Source organism: Amblyraja radiata, chromosome 21, assembly GCF_010909765.2.
Source record: "Amblyraja radiata isolate CabotCenter1 chromosome 21, sAmbRad1.1.pri, whole genome shotgun sequence".
Lineage (NCBI taxonomy): Eukaryota > Metazoa > Chordata > Chondrichthyes > Rajiformes > Rajidae > Amblyraja > Amblyraja radiata.
Genome location: NC_045976.1, coordinates 17,269,497 through 17,294,959, shown reverse-complemented (window position 1 = coordinate 17,294,959; position 25,463 = coordinate 17,269,497). Strand labels below are relative to the sequence as shown.

General features: G+C 42.6%; 1 protein-coding gene and 1 long non-coding RNA gene across 2 annotated transcripts in view; one reads left to right on the top strand and one right to left on the bottom strand.

Moving 5' to 3' along the window:
* The window catches only part of LOC116984979 (mucin-2-like), a 221,466-nt gene extending 211,446 nt beyond the window's left edge, over positions 1 to 10,020 (bottom strand). The window contains exons 1-6 of the mRNA XM_033039340.1: positions 9,972 to 10,020; positions 9,579 to 9,647; positions 8,837 to 9,074; positions 7,636 to 7,753; positions 3,059 to 3,137; positions 1,997 to 2,079 (exon numbers count right to left, since the gene is read on the bottom strand). Of these exons, the coding sequence (XP_032895231.1) occupies positions 1,997 to 2,079; positions 3,059 to 3,137; positions 7,636 to 7,753; positions 8,837 to 9,074; positions 9,579 to 9,647; positions 9,972 to 10,020 (636 nt within the window). The remainder of the gene's footprint in view (positions 1 to 1,996; positions 2,080 to 3,058; positions 3,138 to 7,635; positions 7,754 to 8,836; positions 9,075 to 9,578; positions 9,648 to 9,971) is intronic.
* Positions 10,021 to 11,797: 1,777 nt separating this feature from the next.
* Positions 11,798 to 25,004, top strand: LOC116984922. The gene is made up of 3 exons (XR_004415166.1): positions 11,798 to 11,925; positions 20,434 to 20,438; positions 24,993 to 25,004. It is a non-coding gene; the product is annotated as an uncharacterized LOC116984922 (long non-coding RNA).
* Positions 25,005 to 25,463: the final 459 nt, after the last annotated feature.

Sequence of the window (25,463 nt, the reverse complement as noted above, 5' to 3'; positions counted from 1 at the left end):
TTTTGCAGAGATGGCATGGGGTATTTTCTAGCATTTTGCTAGCATTGCAAACTTCCCTGACATTGCAATGTTGTGTATACTCTGTTGGCCCTCACGATATCTTCATTCTCACATAGGTGTCCCTGGCAAACATCTGCCAGAAGTTCCGGGGAGTAACCCTGAAAGATTACTTTGGTTCTGTCGTACAAAGAACACATCTACTGAGGGCATTGTTCAAAATCGCCCCGTCCAGGTCCCCAATAGCCACTGAGTACATTTTCACTTACTTACTCCATCATTGCATTATCTACTTTTGGAGCAATATTAATTTATAGTAGTTTGAAATGTACAGCCTGAATTGTGCTTACTGTATGACCCTTCAAGGGTGGAGTGGGCAATAAAACCTATCAACAAAAGCACTTTCAACATTTATAGTAGTACCGCTTCAGGGAAATAAAACTACTGTAAAAGCTCCAAAGATTGCAGTTGTAAGACCAAGTCCTTGTAGTCATGGGATCTTGTAAAAGATAAATAAAATTGTGTGTATTTAAACTAAAACAGCATGGCATTGAAAGGGAAAACCTGCAAACTGCAAAATGCATTCATCCTGGCACTTTTACAAGTTCTGCACTACTGTGACTGTTGCTTCAGTCATAAAAGAAAGTACTAAAGAGATTTCTAGCCTAAAGACACCGTAAGTTTGGTGCATGTACAGATGTGGTGAAGATGCTGCTGTTTAGAGCATACTGCACACCACTCTATACTGCACACCTGTGGTCGAACTATGGAAAGACAAGTTTGCAGAGACTAAAGGTGGCCTATAATAATGCCTTGAAAACACTGCTAAGGAAACCTAGATGGTGTAGTGCTAGTAACATGTTTGTGGCTGCAGGAGTCTGTACTTTAGAAGCTATCCTAAGAAATCATATGTATAAATTCATTTGCAGGATCAATTACTCTAAAAATGTAATTACCGTGGCTTTGTCAAACATAAGGTTTTAGCACTACATGCTACGAATCCCAGTTGTGGAGACACTGGTATCACTGTCTCGTTGTAGGACATTGATCATTCTTTTTTATTCTGGATTTTGAATCATGTATTGTGTTTTTTTATATATATAATTAATGATGCTTTTATAAGTGATATACTAAGATTTTATATGTATTTTATGGTGTTTTTATATGCAATGTATTTTTATTTAATGTTTTCCCTTGTCTGGACCTTGTGTCTGAAATAAAGTTTATTATTTATTATTATTATTTACCCATCACCTGTTTGTCAGGTCCAGACTTCAGTGGTAAAGCCCATGTTCAGACTTGTGGAAATCCCATGATGTACGAGCTAACATTATAATATCATGGCACAGTCACGGGAATTTTGGATTTAATATTCTTGTATTAGTCTTATTGTTTAATTTGTTTTGTTAAAGACTTGAGGTTCTCCACTGGGAAGAAAAATTTGGAAGTATTTTTTCTTTCCCATTCATTTTCTATTTACCTCTCTTCCAGTCAAACAAGCTGCAATGAACAGCCTACATCATCGTCTCTAAGAAGTAGGCACCATAGTCTATTATGTCATCCATCCTTTTTGGTCACATCCCTACCTACGTACCATTTCAAATTTCTTCCCCTTCTCCACATTTTAAAACGCATTTGATTTCTAACTATTTTCAGAAGGCATGACACATAATTGTTTTTCTCTCCACAAATACAGCCTCTCCTACTGAATATTTTGACTATTTTCTCTGTATTTTAGGTCTAATATCAGCTGCTCTTTACTGAAGTTGAACAAAATCACCCTCATATTCTCCGATTCCTGTGATTTTCCCATGGGAAATCTGCGTTAGAACTTTGAGTCTACTGTTTTGTTCTTCGCACATGAAGAAATTGCATTTTGCTCCCCAAACTAACTTCTACCCATCTCAATAAACAAAGCATACACAAAACAATGTATTTAACATTATCAAAGGATGTGATTTACTCTGCAGCTCTGTATTCAGTCTTTTTATAAACTTACATTTGCCTTGCGAGGTGAAACGTAATGACTAGGACATGAATGACCTAAGGCATCAATCTTATTTTTTTCAAAAAATGTGGAATCTGTGGAAAAAGAAGACAAATTAGCTGAGTACCTTATGTCTGAGAATTGGAAATTATTAGTGAAGAAACAGCACTCATTGACTTCATAGGAAAGCTCCCACAACGACACAGTGATTTCTGTGGCAAGGATTCCACTTTCTTGGAGATCTATGGATGTTAGGATGCCTGGCAGCCAGCAGCTTTAATATCAACAAGTTCAATGAGCAGCAAAATCATATTAAAAAATGTACATTAAAGATTAAACACAGTAAGAACTATTTTATTAACTTTTTAAACATTATTTAGTATGATAAAACAAATGGCTGGAATCATGAAATACCATTGTTAAATATGTTAAAACATTTTTAATATGGCTAATTTAATCAAGACAACAATCATTCCCTCAATGTCAGCAAGGCAAAGGAAATTATGAACGACTTCAGGAAGCGAAGCGGTGCACATACCCTGGTATGTGTTGATAGCGCATAAGTAGAGAAAACTTCAAATTCCTAGGAATAAATATCACCAGCAACTTGTCCTGGACCAGCCACATTGAAGCAATGGCCAAGAAAGCAGACCAAGAAAGCTAAGTAAGTTCGGCATATCCCTAACAACTCTCACCTACTTCTACAGATGTGCATTGGAAAGCATTTTATCGGAATGCATCACCGCATGGTTTGGGAACAGCTCCGTTCAAGACTGCAATAAATTGCAGAGATTTCTGGATGTAGCCCAGACCATCAAGTAAACCAACCTCCTCCGTTCCATTGAATCCATCTACAGTTCATGCTCCTCGGCAAGACCATCAGCATAATCAAGGATGGATCTCATCCCAGTCACTCTCTCTTTTGCCCTATCATTACCACACCATAAGATACGGGTCACATAAACCATAGGTGCAACGACAGTGAAACTGTTGTAGCAATCACAGTACATAACAAGAAGCCTTGCTCAAATCACACAGAAGAAACCCAGTCATGGATTCAAAAATGTTATTTACCACTAGGCGTCTTGACTCCTTTACTGAAATCTCCACATAAGCCAGAAAGTTGCCCTTGAAACTTTGCATTGACTGTTATCTGAAAACCAAAAGTGCACAATTAGAGAAATTCTATGACCAAAATGTTTTAAGTGACAGTCTAGGTTTGGAGGATTATGTCAGTGTTCAATTTTTTCCACCATCTCAGCTTTTGAGATTTTGGCAGCACCTCTTCCTTGATTAAAAACTGATACAGCCAACCCTTAAGGGGCTGTCCCACTTGGGCGACCTACCCCGCGAGTCCAGAAGAGTGTCTTCGACCTTCAAGCTTGAGGGCACTCTCCTGGAAAGCCTCGAGCTGGATAGACCGGCCGCGTTGAAACCGCGAGCTGGATCGACCGACTGCACAGACCCACACACACACACACACACACACATCGCGAAGGCGGGGGCCAGGGAAAGCGGGGGAGCGCTGTCTGTGCGATGAAGAGGAAGGTAAACGGCTCCAACAGTGTACGGTAAGTTCTTTAGAGAGCGCGGTGGGGGGGGGGGGGGGGGGTGGTGGGAAGGGGAGGGAAGGGGAGAGGAGGGAGAGAAGGGGAGAGAAGTGGGAGAGTATGGGGGGAAGAAGGGGAGATAAGGGGAGAGAATGGGAAAGAAGGGGAGGAGAAGGGGGTGGATAAGAAGTGGGGACACTTTTAAGAAATTTAATAAAGTTTAGCGGGCATTTTACCTAGCGGTAGGTCTTCCTTGGTCCTGAAACTCCAATGAGCCAATCAAAATGCCCGGTCAGCGAAGGAGATTGCCTAGGGCTGCCTGTAAGTAAATAGCGACCCTACTCCACTGCACTACGAGTTAAAAAGACCCATGCCGACCAAATTCAACATGCTGAAAAATTTTCAGCAACCTATCTGCGGCCACGAGTATTTGGGAACTTCTCTCGAGCTTGAAGGAGAGTTCCAGCGACCTCTTAGGACTTCCTAGGACCACGTGTCGACCATGCTGCGAGTTTGAAGGTTGAAGACCCTCTTCTAAACTCGCAGATTAAGTCGCCCAAGTGGGACATCCCCTTTGTGAACCTGTCCCACTTAGGCAAATTTTTAGGCAACTGCAGGAGACTTTGCAGTCGCCACATGTTCGCGGGTGGTTGCCGGGGAGTTGCCTTCATGGTCGTGAGGAGTTCCCACATTCTGGGAATTAGTCGCGACCTCATTATGATCTTGAGAATTTTTCATGTTGGAAAATTAGCGGCGACTAGAGTGAAGTCGCCATGGAGAGTAGCGCGATTTCTCGAGCATTAGATGGGTCGCAAGGAGGTCCTAGTGGGTTGCCAGGAGGTCGAAGGTTCTCTTAGGTTCTCGGGCTGTGGCCAGTGCTGACCGGTGAATTTAATTGGCTCATTGGGGATAAAAAACGTAAGCAGTAGTTTTCAGAACCAAGGATAACCGACCGGTAATGTTAAATATCCGCCGAACTTCACAGCCGTGCATCTCTGGCTTCTAAAATGTTGTCTGGCATCTTAACAGTTGTCTCCACTCTTTCTCCCTCCTTCTCCCCCCTTCTCACCCCCCCTCCCTCTTTTACAGGACTTACCGTACACTGTGTTATACATCCTAATTACAGCGCCAACCTTCCTGTTCATGGCGGTGTGTGTCTGTATCACCTTGGCTTTACACCGTGTGAATTTCAGACAGCGCTCCCCCGCTTGCCCTGGCCCCCACCTTTGTGATGTGTTTGTGTTCCACTCTGACAGTCGCCGTTCCAGTTGTCAGTTTTTCAGGCGACTGTCAGTAACTTGACAGTCGCCGGCAGACACCTGAAAAATCGCCTAAGTGGGACAGGCCCATTAGTAATCTAACAACCCTGCAGGCAAGGTTCATTTTCTTTACATCTAAACAGACCCACTGTCCCACAGACCAATAGTGGACCTTTGGATTCCCTTTCATATAAATTTTCCATTCACCTTTTTTTTCTCTCATATTCTATTTATTCCTCGTATTTCAAGTTTCACTTCTGCTCTCAGCTTAGTGAATTCAATTTAGCTCTCAGTGAAATTAATTACCGGACATGATTCATACTCCTCCCTTTTTCAGCTCTTTGCCCCATTTCAGTATCTAATACAAAAATGCATATTCTGGAAAGATTCTGTTCTGTTTCACATGTTAGTTTAAAATAAATCTCTAATCTCTTTTGTAACATTGGATCATGAAGAGGATAGCCAGCTTGCATGATATCTCTAATCATGTTACTCTCCTACTCCTGTGCAGTGTTGTTCAGAGGCTTTAACCACTTTTTTGCATTAAACTCCCTTAGTTGACTTGGTAGGTCAACATCTTTACTTTTGCTTTCAGGATCCCACTCACATCACAAAATGCTTCCAATTAAGATTCCTTTGTAGGTTTTTTCAAGCTGCTTCGGTTGGATGCCTTTTTCTTAAAGTTACTTAAGCTATTTAAATCTGGCCATAATTTACCAGTTCCTCTCTCCAAATCTTTTTTTTAGTTTAGACCTTAGTAGAGAGTTACAGCATGGAAACAGACTCTTCGGTCAGCCGAGCCCACACTGACCATCAATCACTAATTCACACCAGTTCTATTTTAATCCACTTTCCCATCCATTTCCTATACTCTAGGGACAAATCACACAGGCCAATTATCCGGCATGTCTTTAGAATGTGGGAGGAAAGTGGAGCACCTGATGCAAACTCACATGGTTACAGGGAGAACATGCAAGCTCCACACAGAAAGCATCCACTCTAATCTCTTCAACTCCTCATTGTCCCAAGGAATTGTCCCCTCCGCTTTCAAAACTGCTGCTGTCACACCAATCTTAAAGAAACCTGGTCTTGATCCCTCCTCTCTCATTAACTACCGCCCAATCTCAAACCTCCCCTTTCTTTCAACAACCCTGGAGCGTATTGTTTGCATCGCAACTTCATTCCCACCTCCTTGCGTATAACCTACTTGAACCCCTCCAATCTGGCTTTCGCCCCCTCCATAGCACAGAAACTGCTCTCCTCAAAGTCCTCAACGACCTCCTCACCTCTGCTGACATCGGTTCCCTCAACATCCTCATCCTCCTCGACCTGAGCGCAGCCTTCGATACAGTGAACCATAACATCCTGCTCACCAGACTCAAAGACCTCGGCATTGAAGGCTCTGCACTCAGCTGGCTCCGTTCCTACCTTTCCAACAGATCCCACTTCATCTCTCTCCACAACCACACTTCTGCTACAGCCACAGTCACTCAAGGCATTCCCCAAGGCTCCGTACTCGGCCCCCTCCTCTTCATCATCTACATCCTCCCCCTTGGTCAGATACTACGCCACTTCAACCTGGACTTCCACTGTTACGCCGATGACACCCAGATCTACCTCGGCACCAAATCCCCCCACAACCCCCCCTCTCCCATATCAACTCCTGTTTGTCAGCTATAAAAACCTGGATGCAACATAACTTCCTCAAACTCAACAGCGATAAGACAGAATTCCTCCTCATAGGCTCCAAAGCCACACTCAGCAAAATCAATAACCCCATCGACGGCACCACTGTCTCCCCATCTACCCAGGCCCGCAACCTTGGCGTGATCTTTGATTCCACCCTCTCCCTTGAGCCTCACATCCGCCATGTCATTAAAACCTCCTTCATCTCCGCAACATCGCCAAACTCAGACCCTCTCTCACACCTCCCGCTGCTGAAAGACTCATCCATGCCTTCATCTCCTCCCGACTGGACTATTGCAACTCACTTCTCCTTGGCATCAGCTCCACCTACATCAACCGACTCCAACTGGTCCAGAACGCAGCCGCCCAACTCATCACCCACACCAAATCCTGGCATCACATCACTCCAGTCCTCAAACAACTTCACTGGCTTCCCATCTCCCACCGGATCACCTACAAAATCCTTATCCTCACCTACAAAGCCCTCCACCATCTGGCCCCCCCATATCTCACTGACCTCCTCTCCCCCTACCAACCCTCACGGTCCCTCAAATCCACATCAGCCGGTCTCCTCTCCATCCACAAGTCCAACCTCCGCAGTTTTGGGGACAGAGCCTTCTCCAGGGCAGCTCCCAGGCTCTGGAACTCCCTCCCCCAACTGATCCGCTATTCCGTGTCCCTCACCATCTTCCAGTCCCGCCTCAAGACCCATCTCTTCACCTCTGCCTATCCTTAGCCCCACGTCCCCCTCCCTTTTCATCTGTGCATTAATTGCCTCATATTGTGTTTTGAATTGAATTCTGTCTTTACTTTGTGTACTAGTCATGTCTCTACTATTTATTTCATTCCCCTTACATGTTTTTCCTCTACCTGCTAAATTTTTGTAAGGTGTCCTTGAGACTCTTGAAAGGCGCCCATAAATAAAATTTATTATTATTATTATTATTATCCAAGCTCAGGATTGAACCCGTGTCTCTGGCGCTGTGATAAACATTCTGAGAGGTTTTTGTCTTGGCTGGAATTTGAGTTATTACATATATACTATCTCCCCAGTGAAGAAAATTGAATGTAAATAATGTATATGCAATTACTTTTAGAATGTACACAATCCGAAATAAACAAAAGTTAATGAGAAAACCTTCTATAATGATCTTACCGACAATACATCACCCTGTTTCCAGATCAATGATATTGTATGCTTCTTGTTCGAAATTTGTTTGTAAATTCCATATGCCTGAATATTTATCACTCTATTATCAAATGGCACGTTTGCCCTGGAAAATAAATATTGAATGGAGAGTACACAGACTGGTATTCAAATTAGAATATTAATATTAGTTAACATTATTGCTAACTATTGATACTGACTAATAATTGCCACCTTTAGAAAGGATTCTGGTTTCACATTATCTTCATTACATACTAACTTTAATTGCTATTGCAAATGCAGAAGAGATATATATATAAATGTGAAAATAAGTCCATAGAAGTATTCCAGTGGAAGAGAAAAACAGAATGATGTAAGACTGCAGTGTCTATAGTGTTAGGCAAAGGTTTAATCATTGTGCTACATTATGAATTATCTTGCAGATTGTGCTAAGACATTCCAGAAAGATAAAATGTAAACTGAGGAAGGAATCATACTATATACTATAATATAGTTTTAGAGGATGATGCACAGATAGTTTGGATTTTCTTGACAGCTATCAAGTAACAATATTGGGATACCCATATGATAATACATGAAATAATTAACATGCTACTTATGTGAATTATTATTTTAATTATTTTATTATTATTGTAAACATCGTTGTAATTATTAATAATACAACTATAATAATATAATTATGTGTAATATGAGAGAACACTAATTGAAGAAAAAGCATGCATAATAAAAATCAAGAATATTAAAATATTAAATTGCTTTAACAAATGAACAAAGAAACAATTTATGCAGTTATCCCTTTCTCGGTCATTTGCTGAGCGTGTCGAAGCTCGGTGCCTAGCTTCGAATGTAAATTGTAATTTACTCAGAATGTAAATTGTAATTGACTAGTTACTACAGAAAACACTGCTGATCTTATAAACATGTTTGCCTGAGATTTTTTTCAGAATTCTCACATGCAATTCACGTTCAATGTGCTGCCAACAGCAACATATCATCTTATATATTTATGTTTAAGATCCATGCATGCCTCACTATTTAAGGAAATCATAATTTACAAAGGATATCCAAAGTTATTTATCAAATGCATATGTCTGATATTTCAAAATATTAGATACTAAGATTAAATGGATTAGAATATTCCTCATGCATGCTGTAGTTCACAATTTAAAACAGTGCAAACAAAACGTACGTCTTTTCGTCCACTTTAATAATCCCATTTTCCAGAAGAATTGTAACACCTTCTATCACTATATATGCTTGTTCCAAGTCCCCCTTCGACCCACGACGGATTTTGATGTTAAAGTCTTCTATGTCACTTGTGCTATCCGTGGACAGGCGACTCAGAAAATAGCTGCAGTTTGATCTAAAGTAGTAAAACTGGTTATCATATGTCCTGAATGCTCCTTTTCCCCAAGTGCTGCAGAAACCTGAAAAAGAGTTGAAAGAATAACCTCTGATTACACATTAAATCAATACAATATTTTGATGGTGGCACTTTGTTTACCTTCATTTAATTGCATTTCTAGTTGTACTAATAACTTCAAATAGAGATAAGTTTGACATCATCGGCTCATTAAAAGGAGCTTGGGGGCAATTACAATCACTAAGATGACTCATATAATGAGTTTGAACAAGCAGTAAAGAAACCAACCCAAAAGTGACTTGGATTTCTATACATACCACGATTAAGGGATACATGTAATTTTAACAGGGTTGTGCCAAAGCTAAGAACATCATTAAAAAAGAGGTTCATGTTGTACCACATTTAGCAAAATATGGGTACAGATATGGGTACAATGTCAGGCAGTTTAAAGTATCTGGAATGTCAAAGTAGCCATGTCTTCATATCTTTGGTCACAATTCAATTCACCCATCCAAAAACTCCTAATGTATATTGATATTTTTAAAGAAGTAGATAATGCAAAACTTACCAGATTCAGTTGAAGAAGTTGAGTCTTGAACAGATCTTGGCACAATTCGATGAATATGGTCCTCCATACCTGGTTGAAAATAAAGCATGTTATTTCAGAACTTACTTAGCTTTGACTTAAGATCAACCATGTGTTACAAAAAAAAAATGTTCAAGAAGTTATGATTATTAAATTAAACCACAATAGCTTGTATTTGTTCAATACAAATTTTGAAATGCTGTAATACATTTTGAATGTTTTAAAATTATAGTTCAGTTCAAAAACATTTGTTGCCATTTCTGTTTCATTGGAGATGAATCCCAAAGGTATAAATACTCTGCAGAATGAAATTTCAATGTCATAATCTTAGATAATAATCTTAAGATTTGTTTTAAGCTGTAACATTAAACTTACCTGTGCAAGTGGACAGGATACAGAGGACGACTAATACCAGCTTTTGCATCCTGTTAGTTTGATATTGGAATGGATACCATGGACAAACCAGTAAATGGTTCTCTTCAGTAGAGAGTCTGCTTCTCAGATCATGTTATATAGCTCCTCTCATCTGATTTATTTGAATAAAATAAGGAACCCAAAAGCAGTTGTTTGCTGAGCTTTTTAAGGATGTTAAGAGACTGGGTGCTTAACCCTTTAGGTACTTAATCATGCTTTCAGCTCCAATTCCAAAGTAACAAAGTAACAGGCTCCAAAACCCTGTACCTTGTCCATTTGCAAAGGTAAGTTAATGTTACACCTTAAAACATATTTTAGTATTATTCCTGAAATATTATGATATTTAAATTCCATCCTGCAGAGCAATTATACATCTGGAAGTATTTTATTAAATCAGTGTCATAGAGTCATATGACATGGAAACAAGTCCTTCAGCATAACTTGCCCATGCCAATCAAGATACCCCAACTACACTAGTCAAACCTTCCTGCATTTGGCCCATATACTTCAAAACTTTTCCTATCCATGAACCTGTCCAAATGTTTTTAAAATGCTGTTATTGCACCTGACTCAACTACCCCCTCTAGCAGCTTGTTCCATGTACCCACTGCCCTTTGTTTAAAAATGTTTCTCCTTGGGTTCCTATTAAATCTTTCCCCTGTCTCCTTAAACCAACGTCTTCTGGTTCTTGATTCCCCTACTCTGGGTAAAAGATTCTATGCATCTACCCTATCTATTTCCCTCATGATCTTATATACCTCTATAAGATCACCCCTCATCCTCCTGCACTCCAAAGAATAAAGTCCTAGCCTGTCCAACTTCTACCTATGGTTAAGGCCCTCAGTCCTGCCCACATCCTCATAAATCTTTTTTGCACACTCCAGCTTAAAAACTTTCCTATAGCAGTGACCAAAACTGAACACAATACTCCAAATGTGGCTTCACCAACACCTTGTACAACTGCAGCATCACATCCATACTTCTATACTCAATGGATAGAAACAAAAAGCTGGAGTAACTCAGCGGGACAGGCAGCATCTCTGGAGAGAAGGAATGAGTGACGTTTCGGGTCGATACCCTGACAGAAAGGACTGTGTAGGAATGGGAAGGAGAATTAAAGTGTCCAGCAACCGAGAGATCAGGTTGGTTCAGGCGGGCTGAGCAAAGGTGTTCCGCGAAACAATCGCCTAGTCTGCATTTGGTCTCGTCGATGTATAAGAGTCCACATCTTGAATAATGGATACTGTAGATAAGGTTGAAGGAGGTGCAAGTGAACCTTTGCCTAACCTGAAAGGACTGTTGGGATCCCTGGACAGAGTCGAGGGAGGATGTATAGCGACAGGTGTTTAAACTTCTGCGGTTGCAGGGGAAGGTACCAAGGGAGGGGGTGGTTTGGGTGGGAAGGGATGAGTTAAACAGGGTGTTTCGGAGGGAAAGGTCTCTGTGAAAGGCGGAAAGGGTGGAGATGAGAAAATGTGGCTAGTGGTGGGATCCCGTTGGAGGTGGCGTAAATTTCGGAGGATTATGTGTTGTATGCAACGGCTGATAGGGTGGAAGGTAAGGACTAGGGAGACTCTGTCTCTGTTGCGACTAGGAGGAGGGGGAGCAAGGGAAAAGCTGCAGGGTACTGAGGAGACACGAGTGAGGGCCTTATCTATGATTGGAGAGGGGAAACCCCGTTCCCTACAGAATGAGGACATCTCGGATGTTCTAGTATGGAACGCCTCATCTTGGGTGCAGATGCGGCGTGGAAGGAGGAATTGGGAGTAGGGGATAGAGTCTTTACAGGAAGCAGGATGGGAAGAAGTGTAATCAAGATAGTTGTGGGAGTCAGTGGGTTTGTAATAGACGTCCGTCAATAGTCTATTTCCTGTGATGGAGACTGTGAGATCATTAAAGGGGAGGGAGATGATGAGTGTTGGCAGTCGCGGCAGTTTCGGTGGTTCGGGCCTGGGTTCGGCAGGGAAGGCGGTGAAGGTCGGAGAGATGGTGGATGTTGGTGCTGCTCCTCATGGTGGCAATATCGGCCTCGTGATATTCGGGCAGGTGGTGCGGTCCAGCGGTGGAGCCTCGGGCCTGCAGGCGGTCAAGTCGATGCGTGTCAGTGGAAGGACCGGTCTGGAGGCGGGCAAGCTTGTGATCCTTGGTAGAGTCCAGGTAGGTGAGGAAGTGTGTAAGAAGAAACTGCAGATTCTGGTTTAAACTGAAGATAGACACAAAAAGCTGGAGTAACTCAGCGGGACAGGCAGAATCTCTGGAGAGAAGGAATTGGTGACGTTTCAGGTCAAAATCCAATACCCTGACTCAATACCTTGACTGACGAATGGCAAAGTGCTGAAAGCCTCTGATGGAATTTTCAAGGAAAAATGTACCTGCGCTCCTACATCTTTCTGCTCTACAACACTCCCAAGAGTCCTGCCATTCACTGTGACAGTCCTCCCTAGTTTGACTTCCCAAAATGCAATGCCCGTAATTTTATCTGCATTGAATTCCATCAATCATTCCTCCTTCCACCTGCCCAACTGATTATGCTATAACTAATTTTGCTTTGTACATTCTCATCAGAATCATTGATGTAAACCACTGACAGCAGTGGGCCCAACACCAAGGCACACCACTAATTACAGGCCTCCAGACTGAGAATCAACCTTCTAACATCACCTTCTGCTTTTTTCCTAGCCAATTTTCTATATAGTTGGTTCGCTCTCCCTGGATCCCATGCGATGTAACTTTCCAGAGCAGCCTACTATGTGGAACCTTGTCAACTGCCTTACCTGTATCCATAAAGACAACGTCTATGGCTCTGCCGTCATCAACCATTTTGATCAATTCTTCTAAAAAAACAATCAGATTCGTGAGATAGGATCTTCCTTGCACAAAACCATGCTGACTATCCCTAATCAACCTCTGTCTATCCATCAGTGGGAGGTTTACTGGAAGTTTTCAAAATGCATTACATTTTGGGAATTCCTTGAGCCCTTCAAATGGGAAGATGATGTTGGCAGATGGCATAGGTTGGCAAGGCCAGCCAGTCCACCCTTCGGGAATGGTCAAACTAAGCGTTACACAAAGTGTTGCACATGGGCATTAGAATAGCCATTAAAAAGACTTTCTCCAAGTAGTCTTTGAGATATTAGTAGGCCAGGATAGATCCTTCCTCTAATTTGGCCCAGAACATGCAGCCCAAAAGGTTGTTGGCATACATATAAAAAGGCCTGAATATGATATTCCTGGGGGAGTTCTGGTTGCTTTAATAACAAGCACTATATTCCGAAGCACCACTTCTCTTTCATATGCCAAAATTTCCTACCATTTCCTCCTGACTGGGATCTCGACCAACTACATCTATATGGCTGGATTTTGAAGTTCTTGTGGCATTAAGTTCAAGGTTATTGTGGTCTCCAACAAACATCTATTGTTCCAAACAAGGTAGATCAATCTCAATAGTTACAGTTCCTCTGGACACTGTACTTGCACCCCAGCACATTAATGAACTTAGTCTATTGGCAGCTCAGGGATCCCATTATAACGAGCCTGCAATGTCTGCAAGCATGTAAACAAAAACAAATAGTAAGATTAAACGAGAACTTACCAGTTTGAAGTTTGATCTGTATTTTATGAGGAGTTACGATGAGGGATTACGTGAAGAGCCCGCTCAGCACGCATGCGCGGCATACTTCAAAGCAGCTGTGTGGAATCACAGATAGACACAGTTATTGAAGTAAACATAGTAAAGACAAGGAGACATCAGTTTATCAGTTTGACCCATATTATTGAGGGTAGGAGCGGAGGGCACGTAATCCCTCATCGTAACTCCTCATAAAATACAGATCAAACTTCAAACTGGTAAGTTCTCGTTGAATCCTACTATTTTACTTCGGAATCACGTGAGTGATTCCGTGAAGACTTCAAAGCTCTGTGATTTCAAACCGTGTAACAGTTATTACTTCACGCACTGCCGAAGTCCTTGAGGGAGGAAGTGTGTTATCGTAATCAATCAATGAATCTGTTTGTAGAAAAACACAATGGAATTTTTTAACAATAACAACAAAGAAATTAAATTGCTCCCCTGGGCTTAAATTGAATATTTGCAGTCTGTAAAATCTTTCCTGCAAATAAAACAGGTTTTGCCAACGGCTTATTATAAAATTTTCTGAACGGTCTTTCCCCCCACCATCCTGCTGTAGCCAGGATGTGGTCTATAGGCACGTCCATTCTTTTAGCCGTCGACGTGGATACTGCCCTGGTGGAATGAAATTTGTACATGTTAGTTTTTATCCCAGCAGCTTTTAGCACCTGCTTGAGCCATCTCGAAATGGTTTGGCTCGTCACCCGACCATAAGGTTTTTTATGACTGACCCACAAGGCTTTTCATCTCCCTCGAATATTTTGGTTGTGTCTATGTAGGATAGTAGGGTCATGGCACATAACCGTGTTTCTGGCGGGTAAGCCCGGAATTCCACGACTGGATTAGATGTTCCTGGTCTGCTCTGTTTGATAATTCCATGGATAATGAAAGAGATCTGGTCTGGAGCTGTGAGCATGGTGTCCAGTCGCAATAGGTGTAGTGACTGGACCCTCTGTGCAGTTACAAGTGCCATCAACATGAGTGTTTTGAGCATAGATTGTTCCAGGTTGAGGGATCTGGCTGGTGGCCATCCCCTGAGGTATGTCAGGACCACACTGACATCCCATATATGGGTGTACCTTGGTCTAGGGGGTTAGAGTTGTAAATACCCTTGATTAGTTTGACCACCAGCGAGTGGGACCCCATGGCCTGTTGTCCTGGAGCTGGTTTTAAATAGACAGGCAGGGCACTTCTAGCTGTGTTGATGGCTCTGTAGCTGAGTCCTTCATCGTGGTGAAGGTTCGCCAGGAATTCCAGTACGTTGGTAACTGTAGCGGTTGAGTAGGTGGTCCCTGTATCCAAGCAGTACTTCTCCCATTTTTTGATGCTGGACAAGTGCTGTTTTTTAGTGGATGTTCGGAGGGATGCTGACATGGTGTCGACGGTTTGTTATGATAATCCCAGTCCCAGAAGTGGTTTGTGCAGAATCTGCAACCCAGGAGTTTGATTTTTTCATGGCACGGGTGGCTTGTGCCCGACACTGGGTGTTAATAACTCTGGGTCACTGGGGAATACCATCGGAGTTTCAACAACCATGCCATGGAGTATTGGGAACCATGGCTGCGTAGGCCAGTCGGGTACTATCAAAATACCTGAAGCAGAGTCCATTTGTATTGTGCGTAGTCCCCGACTGATGAGGCAGAAGGGAGGAAATGCATAGAAGAAGAATTTCTCCAATCCAGTGCGAACGCATCTACCGCTGCTGCCTCAGGTCTGGTTCCCAAGCGACATACGTAGGTACCTGGTGATTTAGCCTGGATGCAAATAAATCGATATCTGGCGTGCCATATTGCTTGATAACTTTTGCGAAAAATTTGTTTTGGGGTTTTAACATCCATTCGATGTTGTCATTAAATTTACGTGGCCTGGTGTCTGCCACTGCATTTAGCTTACCTGGCAGGTAAGTTGCTGATAGCCAAATATGTCTTTCAACACACCTTTGCCAAATTGTGTTGACCAACCTGTCGCATGATACCGATTTTATGCCGTCCATATGGTTAATGTAGGCCACCACCGTAGTATTTATCTATTTGGAACCGTACATGCAAGTGATGCATATTTGTGCATATGCTTTAAACCATAAAAGTCACCCATCTCTAGATAATTAATGCCCAGTGTAAGTGGTAATGATGACTCCGGGTTAGTCCATCTATTACCTGTGCTAGATATAGAGTTAGTGCTCCCCAGCCTTGAGCACTGGCATCTGTTTGGATAACTAACATAGGGTTAGTGATGATAATAGGGCTGTAAACTATGCCAAACGTTTTTTGCCCACCACTGTAGTTCTGATATTGCTTCAGTGGGTAACTTCATGACACGATCATAATGACCTGTATGTTGTTTTTGGTGCAAAGGTCCGAATTATGTAGCCGGAAAATGCTGCTACCATTTTTCCAATTACTCTGTTACTTGTTGAGTAGTTGGTAGTTTGTTGACCATTAAATTGTTGCATGATTGTGCCAATTCAACTATTTTGTCTCTTGGCAATGTTACAGTCACGTAGACTGAATTAATTGTGAAGCCCAAGTAGTCCATGACTGTGGATGCTTAAACTTAGATTTATCTGGATGTAAGACAATCCCAGGGTTTCGAATAACTGTTTTGTAGCTGACACAGCTAACATAGTCAATTCCATGGTCTTGCCTACCATTTAAGACATCGCTTTAAACTGCTATAGCTGCCCCATCCAGGTAAATTTCAGGTATCTGCGATGATCCTTGTGAATGGTACTAAATAGTAAACATCTTTAAGATCAATGCTTGCCATGAAGTATCCTTTGGAATGTAGTTGTTTGGCAGTAACAACTGTTTCCATTTTGAAATATATATACTTAACAAACATATTTAGTGAAGTTAAGTCAATGATGATGCGACATCCACCATCTTGTTTGGGTTTAGTGAATATATTGCAAGGGTTCAGGTTTTCCCATGATACCCTTAGTAATTAGTCTCACCAGTTCAGCTTGTCCCTCTCGTTTCTTTAACGGAGAGGGGAAAATACCCTCTGGGGTGAATGTTGACCTGGTGGCAATTTTTCTAGTGTGAATTGTATTTGTATCCACTAATGCCATTGAGTATATACTGATCACTCGTGATAGACTCCCGTGTGTTAGTATTACTCTATATGCTGGTAGGAACCAGACCCACCTACCTCCATGGTTATGGGTATTCTTCTGTTTCCTGCCGGTCCAACGAGTGTTGCACGTCGTCTGACGTGGTGGTGACGTTGGGGGGTGGCACATTTTCCATGGGGTCCACTCTGGGCCCTGGTCTAAAGAAGACTTTCGGTGATAGAATGCGGACCTCGAGCTTTTCCAAGCCGCTGAGGAATGTTTCACCCGACGCCGATGTTTCATCTTTACGGCAAGAGGGCCCTGAAAATCATCGGACTGGCTGCACGGCCACAGATGGGCCCTGACCTCGGGATGTTTCACAGAGGAAGAGGACTTAACTTTCTGGTGCCTTTCCCCCGCAGTGGAAATGTTTTGATTCTGCTGTGGGGGGATGTTTGTGTTGAACTCTTTAATATGTTGTGTCCATTTTTATTCTTTTTTTTTTTTTTTTAAAAACCTTTTTCTATGGAACCTATTATTATTTAAATTATGTGAAGCGCTTTGGGGTCAATGCAAATTGTCCTAAAATGCGCTATATAAATAAAGTTTACTTTACTTTACTTTACTTTCATCAGTCCCATATGGTAGACGTCGACTGATGGACGTGATGGGGTGCTGCTGCTTATTGTTTTTGGTTTTGCTCATCCCGGGGCCTGCCCTCATGAGACCGAAAGCTTGTTAAGGCCTCTCCATATCCTTCATATGCTTTGTGAGGTTTTTGCCAGAGAGCAGTGGGTCTGGCTCAGTGGCTGGGGTTTTGCACAACCCCGCAAATTTAGGATTTTATGGCAGGTCTTATGATTTGTTTACGAAGGTTGTGGTCATCTCCATATTGGTCCACGGAACGAGCAGACGATGTGATGGCTGACGTCAGGAGCCTGAGGACCGCTGCAGTTTTAGCTCCTGGTTCCGAATGTTTGCCCCAACATGCCCCCACTTTTGGCTGTTTACAGCCGGCACTTTAAGGGACTCACAGTTCTCTGGAGCTGTATACCTCATTGACCACCTCTCCTGTAGGGCCTTGAACGGCCTCCTGCACATGGGGTTGCCACGTACCGGTCCACCACACCTAGCAGCTCTTCCTGTTCCTGCACCCCTTGCATACTCCCGAGATCTTCAGCCATCGTCCCCTCTTCTTGACCAGCCCAGTCCTGGTCACCAAAGCTACCCTCGGGTAAGGATGAAGCAATGGACAGTGCAGAAGGCACTGTGGAGGGAGTGCCTGAACTCCCCCCTGCGAGAGCGCCCCTCACGAAGTGCGTCTCGCTGGAGCTCCAGCGGCTCAGGCGGCTGTCTCTCCCCCGGGCGGGTGGAGAGATGTCCCCGTCCGACAAGTCGGAAGCCACCGGCCGGACGCCTCTTCCGTGGCTTTACTTCCAGCCCGCTGCTCAGGCGCTAGCGGGCTGGGCTCGGATGCGGTGTCGGGGAATAGCGGAGGCCGGGTAAGCGGTCCTACTGCCTTGTTGCTGCCCCCCCCCCCCCCACTCTTCCGTGGCTTGGGGAACAGGTTTGTTCTAGAGCCTTTCTTCTCTGCCTGAAAGCAGAAGGCTCCTCCTGTGAAAGAAAAAACCCAACCTCAGAGCTTACCTGACGGTCCGTTTCTTTCACCCCGTAGCAGGAGCGCCTGACTCCCCCGGAGTCCAAGGGGGGGCCGCTTGCATCTGGACTGGCACCGGCGCAGCACCCTGTCTGTGGACTGCAGTGTGTGCGGTCCTGGTGGCGTCTCTCCCCCTTCCGTGAACGGAACGCTCCTTGCCCGGAGTCCAACGGGGGCCGCTTGCGTCTGCTGCTTTGCTCCACCTGGAGCAACAAACAGACGCGAGTCGCTGGTTAAACTGAAGGTAAATACTTACCTAAAGCTTCCTCTTTCAGGCTTGTAGCGGGAGCGCCTGACTCTCGCCTGCCGCTGTTGCCTGCTGAAACGTAATGCCGCGCATGTGTGCTGAGCGGGCTCTTCACGGAATCACTCACGTGACTCCGAAGTAAAATCATCTACTCTGCCCTCTGCTGGTATTAAATCACAAGTGGTGCTTGCATGGAGGAGTGATTGAATACTTACTTGCTGTTTCTAAGTTGGGGGTTGTGGATGATAACTCAACCTCCAATATTTGTCCATTATTTGTTGTACGTACATGTGCAAATATTGATCTCAGACACTCCACTTTGGCACTATATTTCTCAAACATCTTTTTGGGTTCATAGTTGGATTTCAAATCTTTTTGACTTTGATGAGTTGCCCATTCCGCAATAAACCCATTTTGACCATGCTATTTGAGTTTGATGGGGACATATCGTTTAGTTTAGAGGTACAGCATGGAAACAGGCTCTTCAGCCCACAAAGTTCACATAGCCCATCGATCACTCGTTCACACTAGTTCTATGTTATCCCACCTTCTGATACACTCCCTAGACAAGCATGGGCAATTTGCATGGGCCAACTAACCTACAAACCAGCACACCTTTTGGGAGATAACAGGAACACCCGGAGAAAACCTACGCAGTAACAGGGAGAAGGTGCAAACTCTACACAGACGGCACCCAAGGTCAGGATCAAATGCAAATATTTAGCGCTGTGCGGCAGTGTGCCACTGCTCCACCCTTAACTATCGCATACAAAGACGGTTTAATGAATAGATAACAGCAGAAACAAGGCACTACAGATGCTGGTTAACGCAAAGTGACACAAAGTGCCGGAGTAATTCAGCGGGTCAATCAGCATCTCTGGAGAACTTCTTCAAAGTAGGCAGGAAGAAGAGTCACAATCCAAACTTGAATAGGTGATGTTTTGGGTCAGACCCTTCTTCAGTGTAACAGCAGGAATCTCACTGGGGGAGGAGCAGTGAGTGAGGATCTCACATAATTTCTTTGCAAGAGAGGAGAACTTCTTCAAAGTAGGCAGGAAGAAGAGTCACAATCCAAAATGTCATCTATTCATGGCCAACTTCTCTGGAGATGCTGCGTCACCTGCTCATTTAGTCCAGCACTCTCTGTCCTTTAAGTTTACATTAAGTTTCAGGTTTTTAGTTTAGTGTGCTGCACCAAGTCGATGCCAACCAACAATCTAGTTCTATCCTACACACAATGGACAATTTACAGAAGCCAATTAACCTACAAACCCAAAAATCTTTGGAATTTGGGAGGAAACCAGATCACCCCGAGGAAACCCACACAGTCTCAGGGAGAACATACAAACGCTGTACAGCTGTCAGAATTGAAGCCTGAACCCTAGGCACTGAAAAGCAGCAACCTTACCGCTGTGCAACTGTGCACAGTTGTTGCTTTTCAGTGCCAAGGATAACCCATAGTTAATCAACAAGTTTCCAGATCTCTAATGGAGTTCCAGGAAAGTTCACTGGCTAGGAAAACTTAAATTATGTAAAACGTCACAGAAATAAAAAAAAATAAACAGAAGAGAATGAAATATTGTAGGAGGCCGGGTCAAATATGAAACATGCTCTCCTAAACTAAGTCTTTAAATGATTCTAATGTGGAAATGGCAGCATTATAAGGGGCTGTTCGAACGTGTAATCTTCCCTTTTTTGCAAGCGGGAATAATTTTAGTGAAAAAAAAATCTCCACACGATATCTGCACAATTTACAGTAATGATGGGATTAATATAATACTGAATTAGTACTAATTACTCCTCATTGGTTTTTACAACGTGACTGGAAGGCAACAAAAGTAGTCGTTAAAGAATTAATAATGACTTGGTATTCGGGTCCAAATAACTTTTTTAAAGCACTGAATATCATGTAACTATATTTAAAAGACAAAAACAAGATAGAAAGAAGGGTCTCGATCCGAGACGCCACTCATTCCTTCTCTCCAGAGATTCTGCCTGTCCCAGATGCTGCCTGAGTTACTCCAGCATTTTGTGTCTCTTAAAAAAAAAAGATGGAACAAGAGGACTTTTCACCTCCTTCCTTATCAATAATTTAATCTCTGCCTTAAAATTCTTGAATTACTGCTCCGTGAGTACTTGGGAGAGTGTGTAGGCCACACAGTCCTTGGAGCCTGTTTTACAATGTGGCTGTACCTCCATCTTACACCATTTTGCAACACATCTGTTGACCCACTGTAAATGCCCCCTTCTATGGACGAGTGATAGAATCTGGGGGAAATTGATGAGAGGGTAGGGCGAATAAAAATAGGGTTAATGTAGGATTCGCTAAATTAGTATTTGGTGAACCCTGTTGATTCAGTAAGTCGAATGGCCTGTTTCAGTGCTGTATCTCTATATGACACGAATTCCAAAGGTTAAGTAGATACCGAGCGAAGAGTTTTTTCTCATCTCAGTCCTAAACAGTCAACTTCTTACCCTTACATGGGCAACTGGATTACTGGTAAGGGTCTATATGCAAGGTGGTGGTTGGGGCAGGTGCCGCCTGGAAGCCGCCGAGGAAGCTGGGTGGGCGGAAGTTGGCAGTAGATTTTACCTAGAAGCGGCTGGGGAGGGGGTGCGGGCCGGTGTTGGCAGTTGAGCCTGGAAGTGGCTGTGGGGCAACGGTGCCAGCCAGTGGTGCCATTGGCAACCCGGCCTGGAAGTGGCTGGTGAGGTGGTGCGAGTCAGGGTTGACGTCAGCGACCCAATCTGGAAGTTGCCAATGAGGGGGTGTGTGCCAGGGCTGACTTCGGCAGTCTGGACTGGCAGTGAAGGTCAGTAGGTCTGTCCTCTAAAACTGAAATCCATTATAAAGAAGTCCACAATACCGGGGTATAGGTAAGATATAAAAATGAATCTACCATGCTAAAACAACCTTGCCACAGTATCTGCACATTCGTTATGAAATGGGAGTTGAAAAAATGAAGTGGGCAAAATTAGTTGTTTCTTTCTGATTGTAGGTGCGCTTATTTAATTTTTCCCCCCTCATAAATTCCAGAGGAGCAAGTTTCATTCCTAACTCGGATTTTTGGAAAGTGATTTGTGAATCCCACGAGGGCCACTTTCCATGACCCGGATGGCCATAATGCGAGGGTTGCTTATACATTCTTTTTTAGGTAAGGAAACTAAAATTGTACACTATACTCTGGGTGTGGTCTCATCGAAACTCAAAGACTTCCTTATTCCTATATTCAAATTCACTTTTAATAAAGGATAACATTACTTTTGTTCTCTTAATTGCTTGCTGCAACTGGTTCCTTTTGAGAAAGTGTGCTTTGTGGGCTCAGAATGCTGTGAGAAAAAATTAATCCACAGTATTTATGTCTTAAATGGTAGACCTCTTGTGTTTACACAGTGATCCTTGGTTAAAGATTCTCCCACAAGAGAAACCATTCACTTCATATACATTGTCAGGGATCCTCAGGATCTTTTGGATTTCAATCAAATCCCCCATCAGCCTTACAAAATAAAGCCTAGCCTGTCCAACATTCCTACATACGATAACTTGCCCACTTGTCTGTTAAATAAACCTCTCAATGTTTCCAACACATTTACATTCTTCATTCAATAAGGAGACCAATATTGCACACAATACTGAGAATGACATCTCACCCATGTTCTGTATTACTGAAGCATAACTTCCCAGATTTGTTTTCAATTCTACTTGCAATAAATAATATTCTGATATAGGCAATAGACAATAGACAATAGGTGCAGGAGTAGGCCATTTGGCCCTTCGAGCCAGCACCACCATTCAATGTGATCATGGCTGATCATCCCCAATCAGTACCCCGTTCCTGCCTTCTCCCCATACCCCCTGACTCCACTATTTTTAAGAGCCCTATCTAGCTCTCCCTTGAAAGCATCCAGAGAACCTGCCTCCACTGCCCTCTGAGGCAGAGAATTCCACAGACTTTCCTATCTTTCCTATTACTCATTGTACTTACATACTAGCCTTTTGCTAATCATGTGAGCCCGCTGCTTCCATGGATCACAATAATTGAAGAGACCACCACATAGTCATTGTAGGGATATAACACAAATACATATAATTGTGTTAAATGGGGTAGGTAGTTCAGACCTGCCACCTGATAACTGGACATTCAAGAGGTACCATGGATTGTAAACATAACTGTAAACCCTTGCCCTGGCAGATCCCTCTTTCCACTTTCGCTATCAAGTCAGGCATCACAGCCCTGGATTGCCTGGAGTGGAGGGTGTGGGTTATAAGAGTTTGGATAGGCTTGGACTGTTCTCCCTGAAGCAAAGAAGGCTGAGGAATGACCATATGAGGAACATAGAGAAATTGATCATCTTTTCCCCGGAATATGGTAGTCTAAAACTAGAGGTCATAGGTTTAAGGTGAGAGGAAAAAGATTTAGAATGGATTTGACTGGCATATTCATCATAGAGGATGGTGGCTATATAGAAACTGCCAGGTTAGGTGGTAGCTGCAGGTGCAATTATATTGTTTAAAATACATTTATGCAGGTACAGGAAAGGTTTAGAGGGATAAGGGCCAAATGCAAGTAATTTATTTAGCTTAGCAAGGCATCTTTATCAGCAGGGATGAGCTGGGCTTAAGAGCCTGTTTTCATGCTGTATAAGTAAATTAATCTCTTGTGAAGTCTTTCCGATGTGGTCATAACATGGCTGGACAATGTAGAACATTGTCATATTCACAAAAAGCAGCAGAAAATCTGGCAAATTATACCCAATCAATCTACTCTTAATCAGCAAAGTGATGGAAGCTGCCAGTAACTTACCAATATCCAATTTGCATTTCACAAGGACCATTCAGTTCCAGACCTCAGTAGAGCTTTGATCCAGGGAGAGGTGAAATTATAGTGTAGTATCTAAGAACTCTGCTCAAACTTAAGAAAATGGCTAAAATGCTCCAGTGATTGGACTTGTATTTTAGATAAATGAAAATGATTGTGGTTGTTGAAAGTTAGTCATTTCAGAGCCAGGACATTGCTGCAGCAGTTTGTCACATAATGACTTTTGCCTCAACTTTCACAATTCCATCACACTGTACGATTCTATTTGTAACACCTTGTGAAATAAGCAAATTGCTGGAGGAACTTAGCTGGTCAGGCATTATCTACGGAGGGAAATGGACAGACTGATGATGCCAAACATGATGCCTAGATGAACTGATCTACCTGCACATGATCCATATCCCATTATTCCTGCGTTTTCATGTGCTTATTCAAAAGCCTCTTAAACACCACTATTGTACCTGTCTCCACCGCCGCCCATGGCAATGATTTCCAGGTCACCACCACCCAAAAAAAACTTGCCCCACACATCTCCATTAAACTTTCCCCCTCTCATCTTATAGCTATGGCTTCTAGTGATGGACATTTCCACCATGGGAGAAAAAGGTTCTGACTGTCTACCCCATCATTGCCTCATAATTTTATATACCTATCTTATCTCCCCTAAATACCTGAGCTTCAGCTTCATTCAGACTGACGGAGTAGAGGGTACTAAAATGAAATGGGGGAAAGGGATGGGGCAAGAGTTGACAAGTGTTAGATGTATTCAGGCATGGAAAGACATTGCAGTTGGCTCGGATGAGCAGGAGGAATAGGTTAAAGGAACTGGACGATGGATGCGTCCAGAGTGGAATGTTGTGTACAAGAGTGGGGTGGGGGAGATGGGGTGATGGAAATGAGAGGGTGTGGGGAGAGGTTTACGTGAAATTGGAGGGAGAATTCAATTTTCATACCATTGGCATTTGCACCCTCTTGTGATGGCAGAAAGTTGGTTATTAAAACATTGTGCAATGTTCGAGAGCAATACAGGTGACAAAACGGAATGGGAAGCATGCAAGTAATGTCATGTAAAATGTTCAAGAATAATGTAGGATACTGAAAATATTGCAAAGGATGAAAATTGTTTCCCTCTTGCATCATTGTGCAAGCTAAGCTCATATTCTCAAGGTGGTACAAATTGTCATGAAAAGAGTTTTCCTCTTCATTTTTTCCTGTTTTCTCTTAACAACCTGCCTGGCTACAAATAAAACTCATTTTGCTAACTTACTAGACCTGCACTGTTTTCACTTTAGTTGTTAAATGCAAAGGATTTTTGTAGGCAAGAGAAGTGACAAAGCATGGATGCTGAGAATGTGATCTTGCGCCAGGAGGTTTACAAGGTCTGAAGTTTGAATGCATAAGGTGCAGTTTCAAGTACAGGTAAATGTATAATGGTTCCAATAGCCCCAATTAATTTTCACCATTCCTGTGTCAATTGAAGTGGTACCACAAGTATAGGTACAACTGGTACCTACAAAGTCAGGTACAACTGAACATAAAAACAGGATTTCTCATGAGGCTATATTCATCGTGAAGCAGCATGTAAATTTGCTGAGAACCTCTTACAAACAATAATGGTACATTTAAAATACTTGTGCGTCATTTTTAACACTTTAATCAAACAACCAAGCAAATTAGATATTATTTTGCTTGTGTACACCCACTTGATAATGGACTTATTAGACTGAGTCAAATTTACTTAAAAATAACATTGATATGTGAATGACTTAAGTACACAAGACAATAAAGCATTAGATTTCAAATAATTTGTGTATGATTACAAATAAGGTGGGGTAGTTCTAATGTTCTTGATTCTTATTATACCTGTGGTATATTTCTTGTTAGCCAATTTGCATTTTGGCTAGATAGTTTACATTTGCAAAACTTCATTTGACAGAATAGCTTACTGGAAATATTCAAAATGCGTATCAATGTAGAATTAATCGGTCTACGGGGTTTATTTAGAAATTCTTTCTTTGCATGATAGAAAAAAGAATATGGAAAGACGCA